The 27,199-nt window shown below is 47.4% G+C and overlaps 1 protein-coding gene and 1 non-coding gene across 3 annotated transcripts; one reads left to right on the top strand and one right to left on the bottom strand.

The window, feature by feature from the left end:
• The first annotated feature begins 3,801 nt into the window (after positions 1–3,801).
• Positions 3,802–3,876, top strand: Trnat-ugu (transfer RNA threonine (anticodon UGU)). The gene has a single exon. It is a non-coding gene; the product is annotated as a tRNA-Thr (tRNA).
• A 2,130-nt stretch (positions 3,877–6,006) lies between these two features.
• LOC126109647 (uncharacterized) lies at positions 6,007–25,642 on the bottom strand. 2 transcript variants are annotated; one of them, XM_049914697.1, is made up of 3 exons: positions 25,525–25,642; positions 8,081–8,333; positions 6,007–8,020 (listed from the first exon to the last, which is right to left on the bottom strand). In XM_049914697.1, exons 1-3 carry the CDS (start codon positions 25,534–25,536, stop codon positions 6,945–6,947), a joined length of 1,341 nt encoding a protein of 446 aa, XP_049770654.1. In that variant the 5' UTR covers positions 25,537–25,642; the 3' UTR covers positions 6,007–6,944. The 2 variants fall into 2 exon arrangements, with proteins under 2 accessions (XP_049770654.1, XP_049770653.1); XM_049914696.1 differs by having other exon boundaries at positions 6,007–8,333.
• Positions 25,643–27,199: the final 1,557 nt, after the last annotated feature.

Below are 27,199 nucleotides of genomic sequence, written 5' to 3'. Positions count from 1 at the left end.
ACTCCAGAGATATTTACTCTATGGCGACCTCACAGCACGGCACTACGTCGACGATAATCTGCGCCCCGTTTTGTTACCTTTCATGGCAAGATAATCCAGCCCACACACAGCGTGAGTTTGTCTCTGGGTCCCTCTCCAGTTGAGAACGTTTCAAGCACTATTGTTAGGGCCCCCCAAGTAGCTGGGGATTTTGACGAAAGACTACTACTGAAATATGTCGACTCAAGCCGGTGGATGGTCCATTTCCTGACAGGCCATGGGTCTTATCCCGTATGGGACTAACTAACAATGAAGTATGCGTATGCGGAGGAAAGTGAGACCAATACAGAACGACAATGACATTGCCAGAATAATACGTAATCCCGATGAATGGAACACAATAAATAGCGAAGCTGATATTGTATCGAACACTCTGCACGAAGAATACAAGCGCCAAAACCCATATGGAAGGAGGCGTAGACAAGCACAAACAACACAACAAACCACAAGGGACGACACAAACACGATCACAGATTCCGAAACCGAGGAAGGAACACTAAGTAAACGAGACTCAGAAGGGATCAACATGTAAGGGACCGAAACCAACAATGCATGACATTGCATGCCACAACAATCATAAAACAATGAACACCGGCACCACATATTAAGACTGTGGTAATAAGGTAAAGTCACTTGGAAGGAGAAGGTTCGAAGAACTGTTCCGAGGCTCCTCTTCCGCAATGACATCCTGCATGGTGTTTGAAGTATACTGCACACAAGGAGTAATGTATTGCTCGTCTTATTGCGAGCAGACAGAAGTATATTCTCTTCTCTGTTCAAAGCTACAATCAATGAATTTTATATATCAGAAATATATTAAGTTATTTATGACATAATGCATTCAAGTAGCAATGAACTATATTGTATTTCTACTAACAAGTTACATACATAAGTGTATTTCTCATATAAAGCTAAAATTAATGTATTCCATGTATGAAGTGCTCAATCAGCATTTCATCTGTATAATCTGTGTAAACATATATTAGCACAAACCATTTCAGATGAGAATACCTCGAGTTTGTACAGAGACCTTTTCCATCTGAAATAGGCAGAAATAGGGCATTATCAACCAACATGCTTCTTAGACTGTATTACACATCCAAATACAGCATATCACTTCCCTCTACACACTGTAAATTATTTGCACCACGCTCATTGTATTACTTTTTTTCTCTTTGACATTTGCATTATATAAATTATATTCTCATCAACTAGGTAGTAACAAATTATATCGAACCATTTAACAATTGTTAAGCATTCTATTCGCTGTATCCTCAGAGAAATCTGTATATATTACGTTCTTTATATTATTTTTAAAAAAGCGTTAACAACTGTATACCAATAAGACTGTAACAAAGAAAAGTCATTGCTATTAGATTCAGAAGCATCCGACCCACCTTACATTTCAAGGAAGTGGGTTACTCTGTGCTGTTAATTAAGTAAATAAATAAATAATAATAATGATCTGACGCGTCAGTTGGACAGAATTCGGCACGATGTCCCTCAGGAGGACATCCAGCATTTCTGTCAGTCAGTGTCGAGCCCAGTAGTTACTTGCAAGGAGGACAGACGGTGGACCAACGCGTTACTGACTTGCTCGGCTTGTGAAACTCTTTCTCTTGAATAAATAATCCATTTTTTTCTGAAATTGTTTTTCTGAACATTAACGGCAGTTTTGGGAGCTTCTTCCTTCATCGCTCAGGTACATTTCCTTAGGAGTGCCCCAGTGAACCTAATTCCTTAATGGCCGATTTTAAGTGGCCGTTGGTGCGGACGGTTACCTCGCAAAGCTCGCAACAGTCTTAGATCCTCGTGTATCAGGTGTATCGAGATAGTTACTTACATGTTCCATACATCATCTGAAGGAATCTGTTTTGGAAAGAGCGTGGAACGATTCAGTGCACAGAATATATATACTTCGTTAGCGTTAACATTAATGACATATTTTTTCTCCTAATCAAGCAGCATACACTTGAAAACTACAGGTTACCTGTTTTTAAATAGAATCTCGCCCATGGGATAGAAGTAGTTATCCACAACAAATGTTCTTAGTTTAGTTTGAAAACTTTCCTTCCTACCTGTTAGTTATTTTATGTTATTGGCGAAATGTCCAAAACTTTTCTGAGCCAGTAACAACTTTAATAATGTGCAACAAACGTTATTTTTTTCTCTGGTGTCGTAGGTGTGCATATTATTGTTATCCTCAAATTGTGATGGATTCTTTATGACAAATTTCATTAGCGAGTCAATGCATTGTAACGGCGCAGTTAAATGCCTACCTCCATTATGACCGCGGATGAACATCACATGTTAGCTATACTCCACGCTTCTGTGCAATCAGTACTTTCTTTCTAAGTGAGGAGTTACACCAGATAATTATTCTACAAGACAGTGTTGAGTGGAAACATGCAAATTATGCCAGGAGATTTGTTCGCTTGTCTCCAAGGCTAGCTGAACTAACTGAGAAGCACACTAATACGCCTCTTCAGTCCAAGTATTCATCAGTATATATACACACAAAAATTTGGAGAATTTCCTATCTTTCCAACATTGTCTAAACTATATAGTATAGCATTTTGCATTCTATCTGTTAACCATGATTCAAACCTGTTGTGTGCAAAGGCATCGATCCCATAAAACTTGCAACGTAATCTACGCAATCAAACTTCTTGGAATTACCGCAGAAAGTACTAACTGGCGATATTTTGTCATTTACGTCTTGCAGCTTTTGGACAAGACTGGTTGTTACAGTTGGTTATTGTTTCGTGGCTTGTAAGCTAGAGATTTTATTTATCAGCCTCTTAAAATCATCGAAAAAGTATTTCGTCATAGTTCCCTACTTTTACATCCCTATCTCTGCCGAATTGAGAAAAATTGTACAATTAATCGTCTCGGTTGTATAGATCTAACTTATTTCAGCTATATTCTTATAGAAAAAAAATTATGTTTTGCTTTCAGATACAAAGAGAGTAAGTTTTGTGGTTGTTCGACACGCGAACACTCTACGATTAGTTGTTCGTGTGAGAAACAATATTCTTTTAAATTCAGGCTTCTCGAATGATTGCCCATGAGCTTTACAATGAAGTGAGAAAACTCATGGCACACTTCCAAATGTCGTGTTGGATATCAGTAACGTCCTGCCACGATATTTCGGCGCAGAGTTTTCTGGCCATCTTCAGGTGAATGCCACTGTAGTAGTTTTTATGGAATAATCAGTACGCCTGGAAAGCTTTGAACATCAATGAAATGATAATTAAATGGACACCCTAGCTGCAAACAGGCGTTGATGTACTTCATTGGGGACATGTTGAAAATGTGTGCCCCGACTGGGACTCGAACCCGGGACCTGCTGCTTACATGGCAGACGCTCTATCCATCTGAGCAACCGCGGGCACAGAGGATAGTGCGCCTGCAGGGACTTATCCCTTGCACGCTCCCCGTGAGATCCACATTCCCAACATGTCCACACCACTACATTCGTAGTGCGCCTAATAGATGTTTGCCCATCATACTCATTACTCGTGGCAGATTAATCTACCAAGTCCCGTACGAGTTCGGGCATAGCGTGTGTGTTCGCACAAGGTCAATGGCCGGGAAGCCATATTTTAACAATATATGACGGTAGTATCTGTTCCAGAAAGAAGTATGATGGGCAAACGTCAGTTAGGCGCACTACGAATGTAGTGGTGTGAACATGTTGGGAATGTGGATCTCACGGGGAGCGTGCAAGGGATAAGTCCCTGCAGAAGCACTATCCTCTGTGTCCGCGGTGGCTCAGATGGATAGAGCGTCTGCCATGTAAGCAGGAGATCCCGGGTTCGAGTCCCGGTCGGGGCACACATTTCAACATGTCCCCAATGAAGTACATCAACGCCTGTTTGCAGCTAGGGTGTCCATTTAATTATCATTTCATTTCTAGCAAAGCTGCATGCTCATCCACGGTAACTGTTCTTTCGGGAACAGATACTACCGTCATATATACTTTAAACATCACATCGTGTCGGACCTTCTCTTACCCAGCATTGCCCTGGCTCATAGTCTGTGTCTTGATCAGTGTCACAACAGCCCAGTGCCTGCCTCCTCCTTCTCTTTCTCGCTTCTTTTGTCATTTGCTGAGCAGATGACTCTGCTTCACGTAAACGATGCTCACCCAGTTCCCGCAGTCCTTTAGCTGTGTTCTGTCCAAATCTTACCCCTAACTTCTCCAGAACCTTCTCTAGTTCCCTCCATTAAAAGTTATTACAGCATCAGACAGTGCTAACTTCAGAGTCATAAGGCCAACAAATGCATTTATAGGCACACGGCACCACACAACATTATTGAAGCACTTATTCACATTCTGGGTCCTCCCATGTGAACACTTCTTCAGTAGCCAAATCTCTGTAAATATGTTTGATTGCCTCCATTACTCAGCTTGCCTATATTTACATCAAGTGTTTGGTAGAGGTGGACACAAAGCATGACATGGCTTTTCATCGATTGATATTCGATGACAGAAAGTGCTCCACACAGCTCATCTTCAATGGCCTTCCCATAATATTCCTGTAATTCATCAATTACTTTGTCCATTAGTCTCCCAGCACGTTTTATTGTTTTGGCATCAGACAGTTTTGTGTGACCCAGCTTGGTTTTTAGGCTACACAGACGTGTTCCCATCTTATTCTTGACACGTTCTACACGCTCACTACACACTCAGCCTTCTAGACTGTGGTTCCCAAGATACGACTGCTCAACTGTGCCAGTATATACGCAGCCACGAAACTTTGAGAGTCACACGTCAACATTCAAGATATTATTTAAAGGCCTCACAACTGTCTGATTTTAATGTATTATACACCAAAATGTTCAGGTAAGCTCAAAGTACATTATGGAGTAGAAAACAGGAAATGTCAAATTTCAACGAATTTCACGTACAATGTCCCCTTAATGGTAGAATTTCCAAAAATACCCTAACGTGTGTGTCTTTTATTTTTGATTGAGGAATCAAAATTTTGGTAGTTTCAGCTTCAAAATTGCCTTAATAGCGACGTTTTCAAAAGCCTTTTGTCTCTTATTCCACCCCCTTACGAGTGGAATTTAGAACAGTCCCTTCTGAACCGACGCTTACAGTATAAAATCCACACCCTCTCCGAATTTCAGTTTTCTATCCTTACGGATTTGGGCTAAGCCATGATGAGCCAGTCATTCTGTTTGACCCTATTTCACGCCGTTAGGGATTCAGTTTCCAAAAACAGTGAAACACTATTTTTTGTTTCTAACCAAGAAGCCAAATTCAAATTTTCATAGATTTAGATTTAAAATGTTTTCATAATGAAATATTTCATGAATTATTCATTCCTCTATCTCACCCTCCTTAAAGAGTGAATTTCCAAGAACAATGAGACACGTATTTTTCAAATTGTAACAGAGAAGTCAAATACCAGTTTCCATAGATGTACCTTTAAGAATTCTTTAGTTGTGTCGTCAATAATGGTTTATTGTCGAGAAAACCTACCCCACTATTTCACCACCACAGGCGTTAAATTTCCAAAAATTGTGAAACGGGTGTCCCTTTGTTTCTGACCGAGAACCCAAATGCCAGTTATGTCGGTCTGGCTTAAAAATTCACGTTACAGTGACATATTTTCAGAAAGCTTTTCGTCTTTTTTTTTTACTTCCTTAGGAAACGATTTTCAAAAAATTGCTTCATAAGCGATGCCTACAGTATAACATAGATAGCCTCTCCAAATTTCAAGTTTCTATCCAGTGGTCTGGGGTGAACGGTGATGAATTAGTCAGTGAGTGCCTGAGTGAGTCATTTAGTCGGGACATTGCCTTTTATTTACAGAGACTCGGCAGTGATTCGACAGCATTCTCAGATAAGTGTAATCATCAGTCCAAATTTCTGTTTCCAAAAATGAATTCAATAGGTTTTGGTACAGGGAACTGCATTAGAGGAATCCACAAATAAAGCAGATGACATCAGAGTTTTTGTAAGAAATATTTGGTATTTTTTTATTTGCAAGATATAAAAATACATGTGAACATATAAACATAACTTATCACAAAACGAGATGATGAGTGCTAAGTATAAAACGTGAGACATGAGTGGAAGCTACAAGTAACACAAAAGCACATTTGTACCGTTCGGTTATACAGGGACCCTTCTGGTATGTAGATTTCTCAGGCTCGCGCAACGACTGAGAGATCTTAATAAGTTATATTGCACATTGCGGTGCCCCTGAGCCTTTCGTATTACACTGGATGGCATCTCGTACGACCGTCACTTCGAACAGAACCTGGACTCTCTCTCTTTACTCGCTCGCGAGGAAGTTTGTGCAGAGGCGTTGGTGGTTCAAAGTTGGCGTCTGTGCACAGCGACTCCGCCAGCGGAAACAGCAAGTGGCCAGGGTCTGTTCTAAGCCATAGAAACGGCGTGGTGGAAGCAGCGTGCCCAGATCTGTACCGTTTGGAAGATAGAAGTAAGAGCTTAGTTGTGTGTAAGTGGTTATCGGTGCCAACTGCTGAGCATCTTCATCGGAAGATCTCGTTAGCGGACTAGATTATTTTTTTTAATGTCTTCCGAGTAGCTCTGTGGGTAAGGTAGCAGATCTGGACAGAGAGAGTGACAGATGGAGGAATTTTCCACCAGGAGTCAGGTCATAGCCACTGGTACAGGTACATGCAGATGAGAGTTTAGAGACATGGGGTGCGTGACAGTTAGATGTGTGAGGCGACTCAAGGAGCAGGAACAATGGCGAGGAATGATGATCAGCAAGACGTCTGCACGGCCCTCACGTGGTGTTATCAGGGACGTGGGGGCGCGGTCCGGACGACTGGCGACGATGCTCGAGGTGGTGTCTTCGTAATGGTGGTGAGGTATGTGGTCGGCGATGCGGAGAGGTTCCCTGACGGTGCCTCGGGGCTTACTTGTGATGGTAGCCGCCGTCGTAGCCGCCGCCGTAGCCTCCCAGACCGCCTCCGTAGCCGCCTCCGTAACCGCCTCCGTAGCCGCCGCCAAAGACGATGCTCTCACCTCCGCCGTATCCGCCGCCGTAGCCTCCGTCGTAGTGCGACTTGACCGGGACGGCCACCGGGACCTTCACCGGGACCGGGTAGGGCCTCTCCACGGGCACCTTGACGGGCACGGGCACGGGCCTCTCCACCGGGACCGGGTAGGGCTTCTCCACCGGGAAGGGCACGGGCTTCGGCACGGGCACGGGGTAGGGCCTGTCGACGGGAACCTTGACCGGGTAGGCGACGGGCCTCTCCACCGGGTAGGGCACGGGCTTCTCGACGGGGTAGGGGACGGGTTTCTCTACGGGGACGGGGTAGGGCTTGGGGACGGCCACCGGGTAAGGACGGTCGACCGGGACTTTGACCGGGACAGGGTAGGGCTTCTCGACCGGGTAGGGGACGGGGTAAGGTTTCTCCACCGGGTAGGGCTGCGGGACGTGGACCGGGTAGGGCCTGTCGACGGGCACCTTCACGTGGACGGGGTACGGGCGGTCGACGGGCACTTCGACGGGCACCTTGACGTGGACCGGGTAGGGCTGCGGGACTGGGACCTTCACTTCGACCGGGTAGGGCTCGGGGACGGGCACCTTCTTCTCGACGACGACGGGGTAGGGCTTGGGCACGTGGACGGGGTAGGGCTGGGGCACGGGCACCTTGACCTCGACGGGGTAGGGCACGGGCTTGTCGACGGGCACGTGCACGGGGTAGGGGCGGTCGACGGGCACCTTGACCGGCACGGGCACGGGCTTCTCCACGGGGTAGGGGACGGGCTTGTCCACGGGCACGGGGTACGGCCTGTCGACGGGGATCTTCACCTCGACGGGGTACGGCTTGGCCACGGGGTAGGGCACGGGCCGGTCCACGGGCACGTGCACGGGGTACGGCTGCGGCACCGGCACGCCCACCTTCTGCGTCACCGTCACCGTCTTCACTTCGCCGCCGTAGCCGCCCCCGAAGCCGCCGCCGAGGCCGCCTCCGTAGCCGCCTCCGAAGCCGCCGCCGAAGCCGCCTCCGTAGCCGCCCCCGATGCCGCCTCCGTAGCCACCGCCGAGGCCGCCTCCGTAGCCGCCTCCCAGCAGCTCACCGCCCCCGTAGAGGCCGTGCCCGCCGCCCAGATAGCCGATGCCCAAGCCGAAGCCGTAGCCGCCGCCGTAGCCGAGCCCCAGGAGGCCGCGCTTCTTCTGCGTCTTGCTGATCTCCTCCTCCGCCTGCTTGGTCCTCTCGTCTTCCTTGGTCGCCTGCGAGTCTTCGGCCGCCACCGTTGCCGCGAGGGCGACGGTAAGCAGGACCAACAGCGTCTGCGAACAGAGGGCGCGGGCGTGTCAGGAGACATCATAGGCAGCACGTACAAGAGTCCTCATTAGGGGCTACAGGGACGATGTGGTTATCTTGCAAGAGATCGTAGACAAAATAGACAAGTTTATATGTGGGGCTGGGACCAAGGGCGGGTGGTAACACGAAGTAGAAAATTTCAGGCAATGTCGTACACTAGGGAGAAAAGACACCCACGAGACCACCCTTGGAATTTGTACGGTAAGAGGTCGCTAACGGCAGAACCGAAGCAGTACTGAGGATGGTCAGCCACTTGATAGCTCAGCAGTAAGCTCATTGCCCAGGAAAGGCAAGGGGAGTCTCGTCACTTCTAAAGTATTATTCTCACCAACACATATTGTGCCGGCCGGAGTGGCCGAGCGGTTCTAGGCGCTACAGTCTGGAACCGCTACGGTCGCAGATTATAATCCTGCCGCGGGCATGTATATGTGTGATGTCCTTAGGTGAGTTAGGTTTAAGTACTTCTAGGGGACTGATGACCTCAGAAGTTAAGTCCCATAGTGCTCAGAGCCATTTGAACCATTTTCGAACACATATTGTAGAATTTCTCAGCGCCCGACGAAGTAACTGATGCCTTTGAGTTCGTCCTACTAAATTTTTGCAAGATGACCCTTCGTGCAGACAGCAAAAACTTAAACGCATATCCAGGAAGTGGACTGGCTGCCTTGTCCTCCGCTGATTACTTCACAGAGAGGCTGGTTGAGACTGAGACAGTAATTTAGTCACGTGGCGTGTGTTTTAGTAGCTAGCGCTTTTAAACGATGAAATGATAATTAGATGGACACCCTAGCTGCAAACAGGCGTTGATGTACTTGGCAAACATCTACTAGGCGCACTACGAATGTAGTGGTGTGGACATGTTGGGAATGTGGATTTCACGGGGAGCGTGCAAGGGATAAGTCCCTGCAGACGCACTATCCTCTGTGCCCTCGGTGGCTGAGATGGACAGAGCCTCTGCCATGTAAGTAGGAGGTCCCGGGTTCAAGTCCCGGTCGGGGCACACATTTTCAACATGTCCCCAATGAAGTACATCAACGCCTGTTTGCAGCTACGGTGTCCATTTAATTATCATTTCATTTCTAGCAAAGCTGCATGGTCATCCACGGTAACTGTTCTTTTGGGAGCAGATACTACCGTCATATATACTTTTAAACGATGTAAGGGGAATAGCGGGAGTTCAGTTGGTGGCCTAGTGAATGTGCTCGGCAAGTTCGTTGAACAAGTGAGGGCGAATCGAGTAGAACATCTTGCATCGAGGATTAATCTGGCAGAAGTGGAAGAAAAGAATAAAAATATAAAGAAGAGAAAATGAGTACGTAAGTACATTTGCTGAAGAGATAGACAGAGAATGCAGAGCGTTAAATGTGCTCCGTAGAAGGTTGAAGACGCAAAAACACGCTTCTTCACGCTGAGAAAGTCCACTGAGATCCTTTCAGAGGAGCCAAAGTAGGGAGAGGACAGTGTAAGCAGGCGTGTGTCGCCACGGCACTGAACTCTATTGACTTACGTCTGCCCCTAAAGTTCGACCAGCACGTCCGTAATCTTTTTACATCCCACTCACTGCGAGACAACAGATCAGCACATCCTGTGCGACGACATCTGTAGTCGTCAAACCACTCTACTCTGTGCTGCGGAGGGTACTTTTGTCTTTTCCTCTCTCCCTCAATCATTCGGAAAGTTAACTGAATCTTCCGCTATTGTAGAACAGAAGCAAACTAGCGCTTTTCATTCATTAGCGAAGTATGTGTGGAGAGGAACAACTGCCTTGTCGGTCGATAAAGCCACGTATGAACTCTGGTTTCGCCGATTTTCTCGTCGTTGCCATTTCGCAGGAGACATGTTCGAAGAAGTAACATGTTCCGTGCGTTGTGTCTGGGACTCCTATTAGTAAAATGAGTGATGGAAAACGCTTCTCTTGTAGTGCCTGTTACTGGTGTACGTCGTATATGTCTGTGAAGCTCTCGCGCTTAGTAAACGACCACTAAACTGACCTATCTCCTGATCTTTAAATAATCGAATGCCCGCGTATAAAACAGCTCCAAACGTATGATTACATTACAGATCATTTACTATGCTAAACGTTTGACGTTAAGGATACAAACGGTAGAAAACTATATCGAAGGTTTGAAATTATATTTACAGTTTGTTGGAAGTGGTAATGGGTCCCATTACCATAAAGTGGGTGAGAATGGTGAGAATAATTTGGACTCCGTTTTAAGCAAAAGCAAGTTTTTCACGCGTCTCAGAAATTATGACTTCATATCGCGTGAACTGCGTGTCGTGCAGTGATATAATTTTGGAGCTACATCGGATGATCCAAAATGGGATTCTGTCACAAAAAATGTGTTGCAAAGGTGTCAGCAGTAGAGAAGTAATAAATTAAAACGTCATACCGGGTGCCCAAGTTTTACTGAATGAACAGCGAAAATATATTAAGCGGTGAACTACGTTGCTGTCATCATTTTGTAGCGGATGTCAGCGGAAAAAGGTTTCGTAATGGTTTGAAATTATGTACGAAGTTTATTGGATGTCGCTAAGCTCTCCCATTGTCAAAGACTGCGTGAGAACAGTGAATGCATTCGGGTGTTTGGCGCCTCGTGAGCAGAACTGCCATAAGATGTATGCGAAGTGTGTGGGAACAGTAATGAGACTGCTTGTGTACCTGCCAAAGTTCTTATTTTTTTGAAACAATGGTGTTGACACCTTCAAAGTAGCGGCTATGTATTGGCAGAGTCTCGGTAGCAGCGCTGAGATGCTCAACTGGTGGGGCCTCTGTAGTGTCTGTCACATTCCTTTGAATGTTCTGCAGAGTCCCAGGACGACATCCTTTTGAGACTTTTACAGATTCAAGGACTCAGGTCAGATGAATACGGGGAGGTGGGGAGGGGTGCGCGGAGGAACAAGAATACCCATTGAGGTCAAAAAATTCCGTGATGGAAGGGGCGTGTCACATGAGGCGTTGTCATAATGAGTATCCAGTCTCACTCGGTCCATCCTTTTCTGCGCCTTTGGAGGACGTCTCGGTGAGACTCTTGGTTGACAGTTTGTCTTGGGCAAAGAACGTCGGCCCCATCTCACAAGAGCACCAACACGGTGAACGTTTCCGTCGGCTTTTGAAGTTTTAGGTCTCCATGAGCGAGGATAATCTCCAGCGTGTCCTCGGCCTTCCAGAAATGATTTGTGCCACCGGTATAACTTGTGCTGTTCATAAGACATGTTCCCCAGAGGCCTGTTTCAACTTTTCGAAGGTCACACTCGCGGATTCCCCAAGTTTAACACAAAACTTGAGGGCATAACTTTGCTCTAAATTCCGGTGTTCCAGTTTCGTAAGAAAAGCACGACTTAACTGAAGGCGCTCTCCAAAATAACGTGATGATTGGACGGAGCTGAAACACGGACTGAGCATCTGCAAGGGATGAACACACCAGTCCGCCCAAGTAGAACAACAGAAGGTTGCCAGATGGCTGTGTACAAGGGACACTTTGTCCACAGTTTCTAGCTCTATGTCCATTCTTACTCTGTTAAAACCATTACCATAACATTGTATCTCCTAATGAGTAGAGTAGAGAGCGTTTTGAATTTTCAAATTCTGTCATTGATTATGTGCAGTACTGAAAATCAAAATTTTTTTCACCCTAGAAGCTGTTAGTCAACCTGCAACGGAGACTATGCGTGAGCCATGCGTGCAGTGGGTCAGCCCTCCGGCAGTCGTGATGTTTCCAAGAAGTACGTTACTCTTGCTAGGATCTGCTCCATTTCCCCTGTGTATCGTACTAAGTAAGGGACCCCGACCGTTGACCAATACTAAAGAATATCTCGGACGTTTGTTTTTATGCGGACGCGTTGCGTTGTAGCTAGAGAAAGTAGGCGGCCCGAGCCTGAGGAGGGACTGTTTTCGTCCGAAACGCCAACACCCGCTGTTACGGCAGAGCGGTCGCCGCGGCCACAGTGACTGCCTAGAGCGACCCGGTTCTGTTTCGCTCCGTTCCGCAACGCTCCTGCGGTTCGGGGACCAAAAAACAGGAGGCGTAGCGGAATGCCAGACACGTAACACCGTCACACAACGACAGTTCTGACTCAGCGGTGAAGGTCGCGTCGCCCGAGGCGCGAAAGTACCGCACTGTGACAGGAAAAGAAAAACAGCGGGACCTCAGAAAGAGAGAGACGGGCCGGCTGGTTAGCGGCGTCCCAGACAAGAGCGGCCTCTGTGTCTCTCCCCAGGCTGGGAGAGTGGTGGGAACTGGGCCGGTTGCCTGTCCACTTAGCGGCCACGCGGTTCGCACCCGGGGGTACCCTCCCTCCCCCTTCCACGGACTGAAGTGTGTGAAGGCTGACATTGTACAGCTACAGAACACGGTTCAGGCTCAGAAATCGTGATCTCTGTGAGATTCCTTCACACAGATGGGCTTCTGTCCACTACAAACTGAAATGAAATGATCGCGTGGCATTGTGGTTGCAAGTCTTATTTCCGGTGACGCCACGTTGGGTGACTTGCGTGTCGATGATGATGAGATGATGATAAAAATGTGGTGTGACAAGGGCCTCCCGTCGTGTAGACCGATCGCCGGGTGCAAGTCTCTTGCTTTGACGCCACTCTGGTGACTTGCGTGTCGATGGGGATGAAATGATGATGATTAGGACAACGCCCAGTCCCCGAGCGGAGAAAATATCCGGCCCAGCCGGGAATCGAACCCTTAGGATTGACATTCTGTCGCGCTGACCACTCAGCTACCGGGGGCGGACATGAGATGATGATGATGGCAACACACCACGCAGTCCCCAGTCAGAACTCGAACCCGGACCCGCTCCATGGTAGGCAAACACGTAACGACTCAGCTAAGCAGGCGGCCTTCTGTCCACAAATGAGCACGAACTGAGAAAGCATCGCGCCTGCAAAACTCAGACTGTCCTTTCATCACATTATACCTTGCGAACTGTGGATGAAGGTCAGCAGGTAGATTCCGTATTCCTATATTTGCATTACTAAAACGGCCGATGTCCGCTGTCCGTGATGGACCAACAGAGACTGAATTTCTAGTTACTGTGATGAATGACATTAAGCTCTAAATGTGGAAAACTGTAAATTAACGCAGGCGAGTAGGAAATACAATCCCGTAACTTTAGAATATAGCATTAGTACTGTGCTCCTTGACACAGTCACACGGATTCAATATCTGGGCGTAACGTTGCAAAGCGACAAGGAACAGAATGAGCGTGTGAGAATTGTGGTAGGGAACGTGAGTGGTCGACTTGGGTTCCTTGGGAGATTCAAATGGTCCACATGGCTCTGAGCACTATGGGACTTTTCTGAGGTCATCAGTCCCATAGAACTGCTTAAACCTAACTAACCTAAGGAAAGCACACACATCCATGCCCGAGGCAGGATTCGAACCTGCGACCGTAGCAGTCGCGCGGTTCCAGACTGTAGCGCGTATAACCGCTCGGCCTCCTTGGGAGAGATTTAACAATGTGTGTAGTTCATCTGTAAAGGAGACCTCTTAGAGGACACCAGTTCGACCCGTTCTCCACTACCGCTCAAATGTTTCGGATCCCCACCAGATTGGATTACAGGAAGACATCGAAGCAATTCAGAGATGGTCTCCTAGATTTCTTAATGGTACGTCCGAGATGCTTCGGGAACTCAAATGGCAACTCCTGTAGGGAAGACGGTGTTCTTTTCGCGAAACACTGTTAAGAAAATTTAGAGAACAGGCATTTGCAACTCACAGCAGAACAATTCTGCTGCAACCTATGTACATTCCGCTCAAGGACAATAAAGACAAATTTAGGATATTAGGGCTCATTTGGAGCCATATAGTCGGTCGCTTCTCCCTCGCTGTGTTTGTGAGGGGAATAGGAAACAAAATGACTGGTACAAGGTATTTTCCGGAGAACCGCAAGGAAGTGTGATACGAGTTATGTTTATAGTGGAAAGCGTCGGGAGATGTTTAAAACTGTTCGCAAATGTGGTTGACTAGAATAAAGTAGCAACATCAGAAGACAGTCTCGATTCAACGAATGACCTTCAGAGGATTGATGAATAGCGCAGACTCTGGGAATTGGCCCTCAATAATATATAGCATAAGAGGAAAAGAAATCCACTACTGTACAACTACCCTTTTGCTGACAAAAGAATCTACAGGAAAATATCTGGGAGTAGCTATCCAGAGCGGCTTTAAGTGGAATCACTACATAAAACATATAATAGGAAAAGCAGATCCCTGACAGATTCATAGGGAGAATCTTAAGGATATAAAACACATCGGCGAAGGAAGTAGCTTATAAGGCGATTGTTCGACCGATTGTTGAGTGTTCTTCGTCAGTATGAGATCCATACCAGGTAGGACTGATAGAAGAGGTAGAGAAGATCCAACGGTTTCCTCCCGGGATCGTTTAGTCGGCGCGACGGCGTTACAGAGGCTCTCAACAAACTCGAGTGGCAGACGTTAGAAGAGAGGCGTTCTGCATCACGGAGAGGTTTACTATCGAAACTGCTCCGGAGAACTTTCAGTGCAGAATCGGACAACACACTACTTCCTCTCTAAGACATCTCCCGAAATGACCACGTCGAGAGATTAGATCTAAATACAGAGGCTCCGCTACAGTGATTCTTCCCACAACAGGAAAGGGGCGATCAGTTAGTCGTACCAGAAGTACCCTCCGCTGTGTACCGTCAAGTGATTTGCGCAGTACTGGCGTAGAAGCAGATTAGCGAAATGAACAGGAAATTTGGGAACGGTAGTGCGGGCAGAAGTACGTCCACCACACACCATTAGGCGACTGGTGAAGTTCTGACATACAGATGTAGGTGAAGATGTAGAGATGCCACTGTCGGAGACACTGTGAATCAACGCAGTCGTCCGAGTGTGGGCGATGGCAGACTCACATCCCAGCCTGACACGGTTCACGTCCGTCGACATCTACATTTTGTAACCCAGCAGGTTACTTGGAATATTTCGCATTCAACCACCAGACTCTGTGTACTGCTTTCGCGGTAATCTTGCGAGAAGTGTATGGGAGGGCGTAATACACAGCCAGGCTCTACATGTGACGTACTGCGTCGGAATTTCAGCAGCCAACCTCCGCGTGATGCGCAACGCCTCTCTTACGTCAGCCACAGACTTCCGCTGAGCATCTCCTTAGCTCTCACGTGTCGAGTATTCCCTATACCTTCCGTTAATTTGTGTTACTAGGGGCCCTCACCGGCAAGCAGTACTCGACAACTGCTCAAATTTAAGCGACTTGCTCCATTAATGAACGAGATTTTCTCAGAATTCTTGCAGTATCTTAACCGATACTGGTCTCCACATTCCCAGGTCTGCCGTCTGTCTTTCCACCTTTAATTCCTCGTAACAATCCCTCCTAGACAGTTGGCGATATGGACTGGTGCCAAACCGCGGACCGTGTGGACTGAGTTGTCGCTGGGGACGCCTTTGCCTACGAAAATTTCATAATGACGAGTATCATACAGTTTGTTTATGTATGAATGAGAGAGAGAGAGAGAGAGAGAGAGAATCAAAACCGTAGTATTGTAAGTTATATCTCCTATTTTCTCATTTTACGAACGCAGTTCAGTAGCGTGCCTATTTCTCCTCCCGGACGCTTGATAGAGACGTCGGCAAGAGGCAGTCGCCGGCCCAGCTATTAACTGTGCTTCATCGCCAAAAGGAACGCGGCGCTGTATTCCAACTTTGCGGGCAATATCGGTTCTACTTTATCCCTGGAAAGACCATTTTACGAGGTATTCCCTAAGATTGACTTGTATACGAAAAGTAATGTCTACGCGGGAAGTCTGGTCGGTTCGGCAAACGACCCGTCTGGAGAGGGGAAAAACTCATCCCGATGGCGGAGCCCGGCCAGACGTCTCGATCCCACCGCTGCCGACAGCTCTTGGACGGGCCAGCAATTACTTTCGCATAATGGCCGGCACGGCGCCCATTAGCTGCCGCGCGCGTGTTTACTCTTCGGCGGTTTAACGACCGCCGTAATTCGCGCGCCTGATGGAGCCGCCTCATCGGCTGTTATGACGCCGGCCAGGGGCGGTAAGTCTTTGCTGTGGCGGACCGAGTGTACGGTGGTAGCAAAGGCCGGCTGACAAGCGATCCACACCCAGTCACACAGCTCGTGCGAAAGTGTAGCAGGGACGCACAGGTGACCGAAATTGAACTCTGTGGATGAAAGGCGATATTCTTAAGCATGTTCTACTCGGAGGTCACAAAAGTCAAAGGACACCTCCTAATATCGTCCCGGACCCGTCTCTTGCGCCACATATTGCACCAACTTGACGTGGTATGAGCTCAACAAGTCGTTGGCGCTCACCTGCAGAAACAGCCATGCATAACTACGAAAGTATTGCCCGTGCACGAACTGACCTGTGAGTTATGTCGCACGAATGGTCGGTGAGATTCGTGCCCGGCGATCTGGATAACCAGATCATTGGCTCGAATTGTCCAGATGGTTCTTCAAAACAATCGCGAACATTTGTGGCCCGGCTTACAAAGCGCACTGTCATCCATTGTCATCAGCCGTGCAATTTTTCTGCCCAAATAACGTAACCCATCTACTGCTTTAATGTGTCATTTGCCAATTTAATTTTCGAGCGGCACGCACGTTAACTCGATTACGTCCCACTACACTAAAGAGACAGTTGGTGTGTTGCCTTTCTCAGTACGATCACTCGCAGCGGTAGCACTTGACCCCTGTGGAGGAGACTGCAGTGTTTACAGGATGACCCGGCTGCCCCTACCGATGGGTTTTACGCAACCCACAATAACTTCAAATAACACATGCAAGGTTATCGTATCGCCTCACTTACTACGTGCAAAGTGTTAGAAGAAACGAAGAGGATCTTTTTTGTAATTTTCGAATTACTCAAGGAAAACGTATAAAAATGACCCTCAAAGGCGTTTCTCTTCAATAACTCGAAATCCGTGACCTCTGGTGGGAACTTATTCTAGTGCAATACTGAACTAGTATAAATTTCCTACAGAAAGGCCCCATTCGTTTTTTTCTGTAGCACTAATAGTTTGCGCAAAGCGAGAGAGAGAATATGAAGATTTTGCGCATGGTTTTTGAATGTGTTGCGGGTTGCATGAAACCCAGGGGTAGGGGTAGCGGAATCACTCTATGTAAAGGAAACAGGGCGTTTCGAAGTATTGTATGAAACGCCTAGCGGTGCGATAGCATGTGATGGGGAACAAGTTCCGTTAGGAACAAAAGGTCCGGGAGGACGACGGTTCAATCCCGCGTCCGGCCATCCCGATTTCCTTAAATCGCTCCAGGCAAATGCCGGGATGGTTCCTCTGAAAGGGCACGGCCGACTTCCTTCCTCGTCCTTCCCTAACCTGATGAGACCGATGACCTCGATGTTTGGTCTCTTCCTGCAAACAGCCCAACCAACTAAAGGTTCGCTGTCACGTCCCAGCGATACGAGGCATGTTTTTATTGAATTTGCCGGCCCTGGTGCGACGAGATTTCATGGAAGTAGGAGTGCCCACTGTGTGCCGTATCTGCAAACTGCCTACCGCCGTAAACTAGCACAGTGATTTTCAACAAGGAAATCTAAAGAATCATTGTGGAATAGACGAGTGGCTTACAGAACAACACACGCTGCATACGCAACCTGCAGACTGTCTAGGCCCCAGCGCCTGTCAGAGGCACGACCAGTTATAATAGACGTGTACCATCGCTGGGAAGAGTCAGCGAACATTTTGCATCTAACAAAAGTGATCTAACGACGTGATCTATCACTCCAAGACGTTCGCTGAAGAGACTTTGGGAAACCCTGTATATGGAGGCTCCTAGCTAGTGGGACGGGTGCTGGACTGCAGCGTGCGTGACGCGAGGAGCGCTGGAGAAAGCTGGAGTCCAGCGGTGCGTCCAGTCCAGTTCCGCTCGGCCCGCGACGCAACGCAACGCTGGGTCGCCGCCGGCGCTTTTAATTGCCGCGCTGTGTTGCTCAAGGGCCTCTGCGGCGCTTCCTGCACACAGTAGCTCTCGTCTCGTAGCCTTCGCTTTGGCACGCGCTATCCGAGCACCCGACGCCTCAGCCCGGAGGATTCCAACGAGGTCGCGCGTGTTTCAGGTCTAGTACGCCCATTTCACAGCGTCGTATGTGTGTGCGACCAGCTGCTGCTGTCAGCAACAACTGTTGATCTGCAAGTGTCTCTCCGTTTCGTAACAGTTTCCCAACAACGGTGCTCTCCCGTTCACGAGTTCGTTCGCCAGCAGAGCCACAGGAAATATCAGGTAACACTTGCAGCCATACCGTAGATCCATTAGGCGCACCGAACACTGCCCTCTCTTTGGACGGCGCTACCCCATAGAGACCACTTTAAAAACCTGCACCGAAATCCCGTAAGGACCCGCCTCCTTAGCCGTGTCCGGCAACACGCTGCTGAGCGATGGCACTCGACTCTGAGGTAAGCCGGTTCGAATACCGATGGCAGATGTTTTTTTTTCGCTGCATTTGACCAGCAAGGGTAGATGAGTTGGTGGCGTAAAGCTCCTGGTCACCAGCCTTTCCGCCAATGACCTGGACTGCATTCCGTAGCGTCCCGTGAAGTGCCGCTGTTGATGGTGACCCTTAAGTCGGATGGGAACGCTAACCTCGGCGGAGCCGCCCGTGAGGAGCAGGCTGTGAGCCGGCAGCGGGTTTCCAAACTCTCCCTCTCCGTCATTCATAACTACACAAATCTCATCACTACACTGTGCAAGCACTCGTCACCCCACTCAGGTACACACTTGACGCCTCATAGCAAGTCTGAGGAAGCCAATGGCGAACCACCTCCACCAGCACCTTGCCTACAACAGCTGCGCACAATTCCGGCATCTGTCCCCCTACCCCCATTCCTCGACTATGGAACTACTTTCACTACTTTGATCTCTAAGGACCTATTTTGTCTGCCAAACGACAGTGCAGAACTGTGTCTAGTGTCTCCCAAAAGTTGACGAACAAAGAGTCAACCTTTGCTACGCCGTTCGCCAACTTCTGGATCTCGAAAGATGCGTGGGTCAAATACAGCCGCTGCCTGTGGAGCCAATGATGGTCCTTCCTGAAGAAGTTAAATATCACCGAAACGCTCTGTGTCTGAAGAGCACAATCACAGTTCTCCATTACTGTCACTAAGTTCACTTGGCCCTCCCAAAACCAGTGTTTCGAGAAAAGAAAATCCCTATTTCGCTTCTGCACACAGGCGTACCAAAACAAGGGTTCCGAAAAAAAAATTCCCCATTTTGTAAACACTGCGATGCCATAAATACAGGTTTACCTGCTCTACTCAGCTCCAAGAGTCTGTATTCCCATACATGCACACGCGCAACCACAATTGTTTTTTCGGGTCGATACCTGCTTTGTAAAATAATCATGATGAAAGCGGCCGAAATGGTTTAGCCTTGCGTCAAGGAGTATTGTAGTGATTGCACCGATCAGAAAGTCACACATTATGTTTATGTAACTGAAAGAAGTTCGTTGTATCTTCTCCTCTAAATCTGTACTCCGAATGCCACCTCACGGTGTGTGGTGGAGGGTACTTTGAGTACCACTCTCACTTCCCCATTTTTCTGCTCCAGTCACGAATGGCTCGCTGAAAGAACGGTTGGCGGTAATCTCTTTCATTTTACTTCATGGGCTTTTCACGAGATACACATAGCAGTAAGCAATAAATTGGTTGATTCCTCTATGAACGTATGCGCTTGGAACCTTAACAGTAAACGAAAGTGAGATGCACAACGCTTCTCTTGCAGCGTCTGGCAGTGGAGCTGGCTCAACATCTCCGTGTCGTTTCCGCCCTTAGTACATGAGCCTGTCACGAAACGCGCCGCTTTTCTTTGCATCTACTCTGTGTTATCGATCTTCTTGGCGAGGCTCCGGGAGCGACGAGAAATATTGGAGTACTGGTCGAAGGAAGGCTTCCTAAGCTACCTGTGTATGGGTGGACAGCACTTCCTCAGGAGTCTCCCAGTGGATGTCTGGCGTCTGCCTTACCATCAAATAGTCTCATGTGGCCGTCCCACTTTGAACCGCCCCTTAGACATACTTCTAGGTATTGAAAGAATGTATGTGCTTCCAGTGATTGCTCTACAATCGTGTAATCATCCAGTAATGGGTCTCTCTGCCTTTTTATCCTCAACGCGTTACATTTGCTTATATTGAGCGGCAACTGCAAATCCTTGCACCGATTGTCGATACTCTGCAAGTCTTTATGAACTACAAAGTGGTTCGCCAGTGCTGATATGTTTCCTGAATGATGATAGTAGGACTGACTTTCAAGAACGGAGTGTTCCGCATACTGGCAATCTTTAAACAACTATATTGATTATCTTAGTGACAAAGGCTCTCGCTCATTATCACTGGCGGATGAAAAATTGTCTGCTGATTTTTGAGCCCAATATTGTGACTGTATCGTTACCAACTCGGTAATTCTGTAGCCTTTCAGAGCATCCTAAATACTGGAGTACTATTATGATCTAACGGTGGTCACATTGCAGATTTCTTTTCCCACAACGCTAGCGATCTAGATTTGTGCAAGGAAACAGTTTCGAACGTATTAACTGGCAAGGTTAACCATCTGCTCCTAGTCGCTCTTACGAGGTCACGGATATCCGCAAGGAGATCCTACTCCCTCCTCATTGGTGAAGGTATTTATGAAGGTATTTATGTCGTGGCGAAATGAGAGAAATGTTCGGTGAAAAACGCCTGAGGCTGAGAAAAATCTATACCTGGCAGGCCAAACAAAATCAGATTCGACACTGACGTGTAAACACTACAGCGAAGACTGGTTTACGAAATCCTTTCTTCCCCCGCACAGGTCGTGTCCGGTGGAATGGATATGGCTACTGCAGCCTTCGCCGCGGTGGACCAGTGTGTGTGTGTTTGTTGTGTGTGTGTGCGTGTGCGTGTGTGTGTTTGTGTTTTGCCAGGCAGCGCGCTCCGTTGACAGATGAAAGTCAAGAGCAGCTGCAACCTGACGATGAGGCCCGCAGTGTGCGTGCGAAACCTCCACACACACACACACACACACACACACACACACACACACACACACGCCACGGCGGGACATGGAGGACACGCTCTCACTCGCCTTTCTCCGCCATTTCCTTCTTTTTTTTTGCCGCTTATGGCGACTCTGCGCGGGACGGAGACAGCGGGGCCGGCTTCGACACCTGCTGCGGTCCGCTTTCTCGGAAGGAATCAAGCCCGGGGTCACCGCGTCCTGTCTTGCCGACCACAGATGCCGCGCGACCAAATCGCCAGATGCTGCTTCTCTAAGCTTTCTAACTAGTGTTCGGGAGATAAGAATAAATTCTTACCTCCAGGCATCCCCATTCAAGTTTGATGTACATTTTCCCAATACTCGTGTGTCGATCGAAGTTTAGGTAACAAATCTAACAGCACGCCTCCTGTTTGCTTCGATGTCTTCCTCTATTCCGACCTGCTGCGAATCCCAAACACTCGACCGGTAACAATTGGTACCACACAACCGATTTATGCGCTACACACAACGACAAATGCGCTCATAATCAGGTTGTCAGAACCTGATCATGAGGTTAAAACGCTAAAAACTCTACCGAAGCATTTGCGATGGGCATTTCAGTTGTTTTACCGATTTTGGTTAGAGAACACCGCATCTGTTCTGTTAAATTATCCTGTAGGAAATACTGCAACCAGCCACAGGTTTCAGGCTTGAACCAATCGTCGGAGGCTAGCAATCACAAAAACTTTGTTATATTTTAGGACACAAACGTATAACATGGCAAAAAGTGTAAGTTACCATCTGACGATGACCTCAGGCGTGAAACTAGTAACGGTACAATAAAATAATTTATAAAAATCGCTCGTTGGTTTCAGTGTTTCTTACAGTATAATTTTCAAAGACTTTTTAGTGTTTTAAACTCACCACTTGATTCTGAGAACCTGATTATGGCAGCACTGTTTCTCGAAACGCGTTGTTTAGTTTTCTTTAGGATGTAAAACTATTCATTACAACCAATTATTACTGATAAAATATAACAATGGCTACCTCAATCCCGTAAAATTGATAATATTAAACTTGAGCTGTATCGGAGCATGAGTGACAAAAGTGTTGTGTACGCTGTCTCTTTTGTAAATGAACTACACTTCCCTAGAATTCTCCCACTAGACTAGTGTCGACCATCCATTTTCCCTACAACCGTCTTTACTACTCGTCGCCTTCCACCGGCTCTAAATTCTTCCTCTTTCACAAATAGCCAAAAGTCCAGTAACGGGAAAAAATGGGATAGTGTCACTCCCTTACAGACACAGTGAGAAATTTATTTCAGTAAAAGGGTATAACACTATTTTGAGTACTTTAAGCGGGAAATATTTTTTTCTCTCCTGGTAGTGACGTTAATATGCACAAATATAAGTAACCCTTAGCCACAAGGTTAGTAGCGTCCCTTGTTACACTTTCCAAGTTGCACTTATACGCTCCTGTCCAAAGACGGGCGAAATGGTCTAGAGCTTAATGCTGGAAGTTCCTGTGGAAATTTCGGGACTAGTAACATGGATAAAGAGTTTGCGACAGAGACTTGCTGAATTTGTCGTGTTCCGGTTATACACAGCTCAAGTGGATAAACCGCGTGTGAATAATGAGAAACGTTGACGCCCATATCTATTACACTTAAGTGATTTTCATGGGGAGCCATCCAGAATGACACAGCCCATAGTGAAAATGTTATTATACTCGTAACAATAGTGAGGGGTGTAACGTGCATGTGAAGTAGAACTCTTAGGACTGAAAACATGTAAAACAAACAGCGGCTATTTTTTAGGTATTTTTCTCGTTGTGGTTTATTGAATGTTGACCATTCTTGTACTACTGGCTGTCCAAATTGAAATGAATGATGTCGCAGAAACATGGCCACGGCTTTCAACGATCTCCTGTTCTCCTGCATCTAAGCCTCACCCTCCAAATTAGTAAATTCATTTGGCGATTTGTGTCAACCTTGAAATGTATATCTACACACTACCACTCTGCAAGCCAGCTTACGGGGTGTGGAGGAGGGTATTTTGTATTCCAGTGTCATCCCCGCCCCCCTTTTCCTGTTCGAGTCGCATGTGGTTCGCGAGAAGAAGGATTAGTTGCTAAGCCTCCGTGTAGGCTCCAATGTCTCTGATTTTATCTTCATGGTCTCTTCGGGAGATATACGTAGAAGGAAGCAATGTATTTGTTGATTCCTCTCGGTACACTTGGGAGTGATACAGGCGAGGGAATCAGCTTGATTGGTTGAGCTGATCATCTCTGTGAGTATTCCGTGTTTTTTTTGGTTCAAATGGCTCTGAGCACTATGGGACTTAACTTCTGAGGTCATCAGTCCCCTAGAAGTTAGAACTACTTAAACCTAACTAACCTAAGGACATCACACACATCCATGCCCGAGGCAGGATTCGAACCTGCGACCGTAGCGGTCGCGCGGTACCAGACTGTAGAGCCTAGAACCGCTCTGCCACCCGGCCGGCTCTGTGTTTACTGTATGAACCTGTGACGAAACGCGCTGCTCTTCTTTGGATTTTTTTTCTATTGCCCCTATCAATCGCATTTAGTTCGGATCACAGAATGACCAGTACTATTGGAGTGTATTCTTCCCCTGAATCTCGGTCTGGCATGTACCTTACTTGCGATTAATTTTAAATCGTTTCGTATGCAACCTCCTAGATATTTAATGGATGTAACTGCTTGCATCGGTTGTTCTGCAGTCGTTTAATCGTTAGAGAATGGGTCTTTCTGTCGATGTATACGCAGTGCGTTACATTTGTTTACACTGAGGGTCAGTCACCGCTGTAGTTTTGTACCCCAGCGACTTTTCTGTATACAACAGCACCCGCGAAAAAGCTTCGTGGAACTTCCGATGGTATTCGCTGTCCCTCTGTAAGTCCATCTATATACACGACGGCCGAGGGACCTGGGCTCTTCAGTGTTAAACTTCAAATCAAAACACCTTGAGCTGTCTGTATGTCAAATTTTATTTTCAGTATTTCATGTTTCCTCAGCAATTGTAGTCGTATATAACGAGATAATAAGCAACCAGTTGCATAAAAGAAATTTAATTTGTTTTCCGATTTCGGGCGCATTGTGCCCTTCTTCACTTAGTGCCCGAAACCGGCAAAGAAATTAATTTTTTTTTATGCAACTGGTTGCTTGTTATTTCGTTATAAATTTTATTTCGCTTGTGCTAACCCGTTTCGGCGTTTCGCTACGCCATCTTGAGGCTAACTGATGAACGAAGGGCCGGCCGAAGTGGCCGAGCAGTTCTAGGCGCTTGAGTCCGGAACCGCGCTGCTGCTACGGTCGCAGGTTCGAATCCTGCCTCGGGCATGATGTGTGTGATGTCCTTAGGTTAGTTAGGTTTAAGTAGTTATATATGGGAATGATGACGTCAGATGTAAAGTCCCACAGTGCTCAGAGCCATATGAACGATTTTTGAACGAAGGGATCGCGTTGTTAAAAAAAAAAGTGTACGGATACCATTTACTGAATGCTGTCCGCTATTTCGATGGCACATAATGTTGAATACTTCCTACATACCGGACACGGAGCCTTAAGATGGTCGCATAAGTAAAATAAAAATGTGAAATATAGGTAGCTGAAGGTGTTTTTGATGTGATGTTTTCTATTAACTATGGTCCTGCAACGCTTCCTTGAGGTACTCGCGAACTTAGTTTTAAGTCTGAAAATTTCTCTCAGTTAAGAAAGAGGTGCTGTAAACTATACATCGGATGGAACAGGGTGGTAAATGGTAAGGACCAGCAGCAGGCACGGGAAGAGAGCAGAGGCTTCTGACAACATGGTCGCACAGCTGGAATGACTGTGCAGAACTGGAGAGTCCTGACTGGACAGGTTAGTGTGGAGAGCTGCTCGAAACAGGTGTTCGTAGTGAAGACGATAGTGACTGCACGTGCTCCAGGTCGTGTGGCGGTCCCACCCCCTGGCTGGAGAGGCTGTTCTGTGCGAAACTCGCTCCTCAGCATTATCCAGAAAGTCCTGGGCGGCATTTTCGGCTCGTACCAGTTTTCTCGCGTACCTCCCCAGAATAGAAGTTGGGGACCGGAGAAGGTTTCAAGTCCGTGTAGTGGTCCAAAAGGTTTTTTTGTGGCTGGTGTGGGGTGGTGTGTGTGTATGTGCATAGACAACTCACCTCTCTCCTCATGACTCCGTGCGTGCGATCGCGTCAGGTGGATATCACGTCCGAAGGAGACGTCCGCTGAGACTGCCGGTGGAGGCTGCGCCCGGCCCTTATATAGGGCCAGTGCAGGGTAGGACCTGGTGTGGCCAGCGGCGTAGGAGTCTGGAGGGGCGGGGAGGGAGGGAGGGGGCGCCGGACGCCGCCGCGCCGGACGCCGGAACTTTCGCCAGAGCGGATCAGCCGCCCCCACCACCACCCCTCCAGGCCCGCGTCTCGCTCACCGGCCGCCGGCAGAGCACGCTCTGGACCCCGTTACGTCAGCCGCCGCCACCACCTCACACGTCCCAAACCTCCCCGTGGTCCCATTATTTACTCCGATGGCGAGTAACCCTTTCAGACGACGTGATGCCGTTTGAAGCCACCAAGAATTTTCTCACTTCGTGGCGTATGCACAGTAGCTGCACCTGCAGCCATTTACGTGTCGAGCAGGGATGGCAGTCATCGTTGAAACAATAGGTTTTCGGAATGAGATTTCCACTCTGCTGCGGAGTGTGCGCTGATATGAAACTTCCTGGCAGATTAAAACTGTGTGCCTGACCGAGACTCGAACTCGGGACCTTTACCTTTCGCGGGCAAGTGCTCTACCATCTGAGATACCAAAGCACGACTCACGCCCGGTACTCACAGCTTTACTTCTGCCAGTATCTCGTCTCCTATCTTCCAAACTTTACAGAAGCTCTTCTGCGAACCTTGCAGAAGTAGCACTCCTGAAAGAAAGGATACTGCGGAGACATGGCTTAGCCACAGCCTGAGGGACGTTTCCAAAATGAGATTTCCACTTTGCAGCGGAGTGTGCGCTGATATGAAACTTCCTGGTCCCGAGTTTGAGTCTCGGTCGGGCACACACTTTTAATCTGCCAGGAAGTTTAATAGGTTTTCGGTTTTCTGTTCGTATTATTTCCTGTAATTAACGTAGAAATCGAACAAAAAATGAAAATAGTGATTAAAATTCGGGTATCATGCCGCGTCATTGCTAAAAACTAACAATAATAAACTAAAACCGAAGTTTCGGCCGAATTGCAACGGCCTTTCTCAAGGCACGACTCGGGCGAAACGTCGGTTTTAGTTTATTATTGTTGTTAGTTTTTAGCAATGACGCGGCATAATACCCAGAAGAATTTTAATCACTATGACACCGCCTTACATCAAAGATTGAAAAATCAGGCTCAGTTTCAACATACACAGACTGAAATATTAAATTATTTAGCTAAATAAAAGAAAACTTAGTCCGTCCACGATTCGCAACTTTTCTCGAAAAGTCATAGGCGGTTGAATACCACAAAATATCACCAGCGCTCTCCTATTGGTCGTAATTTTTTGAAACTCTACTGAAAAACCATATTGTAATCTGTGTTCTACCATTATTTGGACGATACGAATAATCACTGCTGCTCTTGCTGTTGTGGTCTTCAGTCCAACGACTGCTTTGATTCAGCTCTCCATTCTACTCCATCCTGTGCGAGCCTCTTCATCTCCGCCGGCCGGGGTGGCCGAGCGGTTCTAGGCGCTTCAGTCTGGAACCGCGCGACCACTACGGTCGCAGGTTCGAATCCTGCCTCGGGCATGGATGTGTGTGATGTCCTTAGGTTAGTTAGCTTTAAGTAGTTCTAAGTTCCAGGGGGGTGAT

This window comes from Schistocerca cancellata, chromosome 12, assembly GCF_023864275.1.
Source record: "Schistocerca cancellata isolate TAMUIC-IGC-003103 chromosome 12, iqSchCanc2.1, whole genome shotgun sequence".
Classification (NCBI taxonomy): domain Eukaryota; kingdom Metazoa; phylum Arthropoda; class Insecta; order Orthoptera; family Acrididae; genus Schistocerca; species Schistocerca cancellata.
This window is presented reverse-complemented; position numbering and strand designations above follow the sequence as displayed.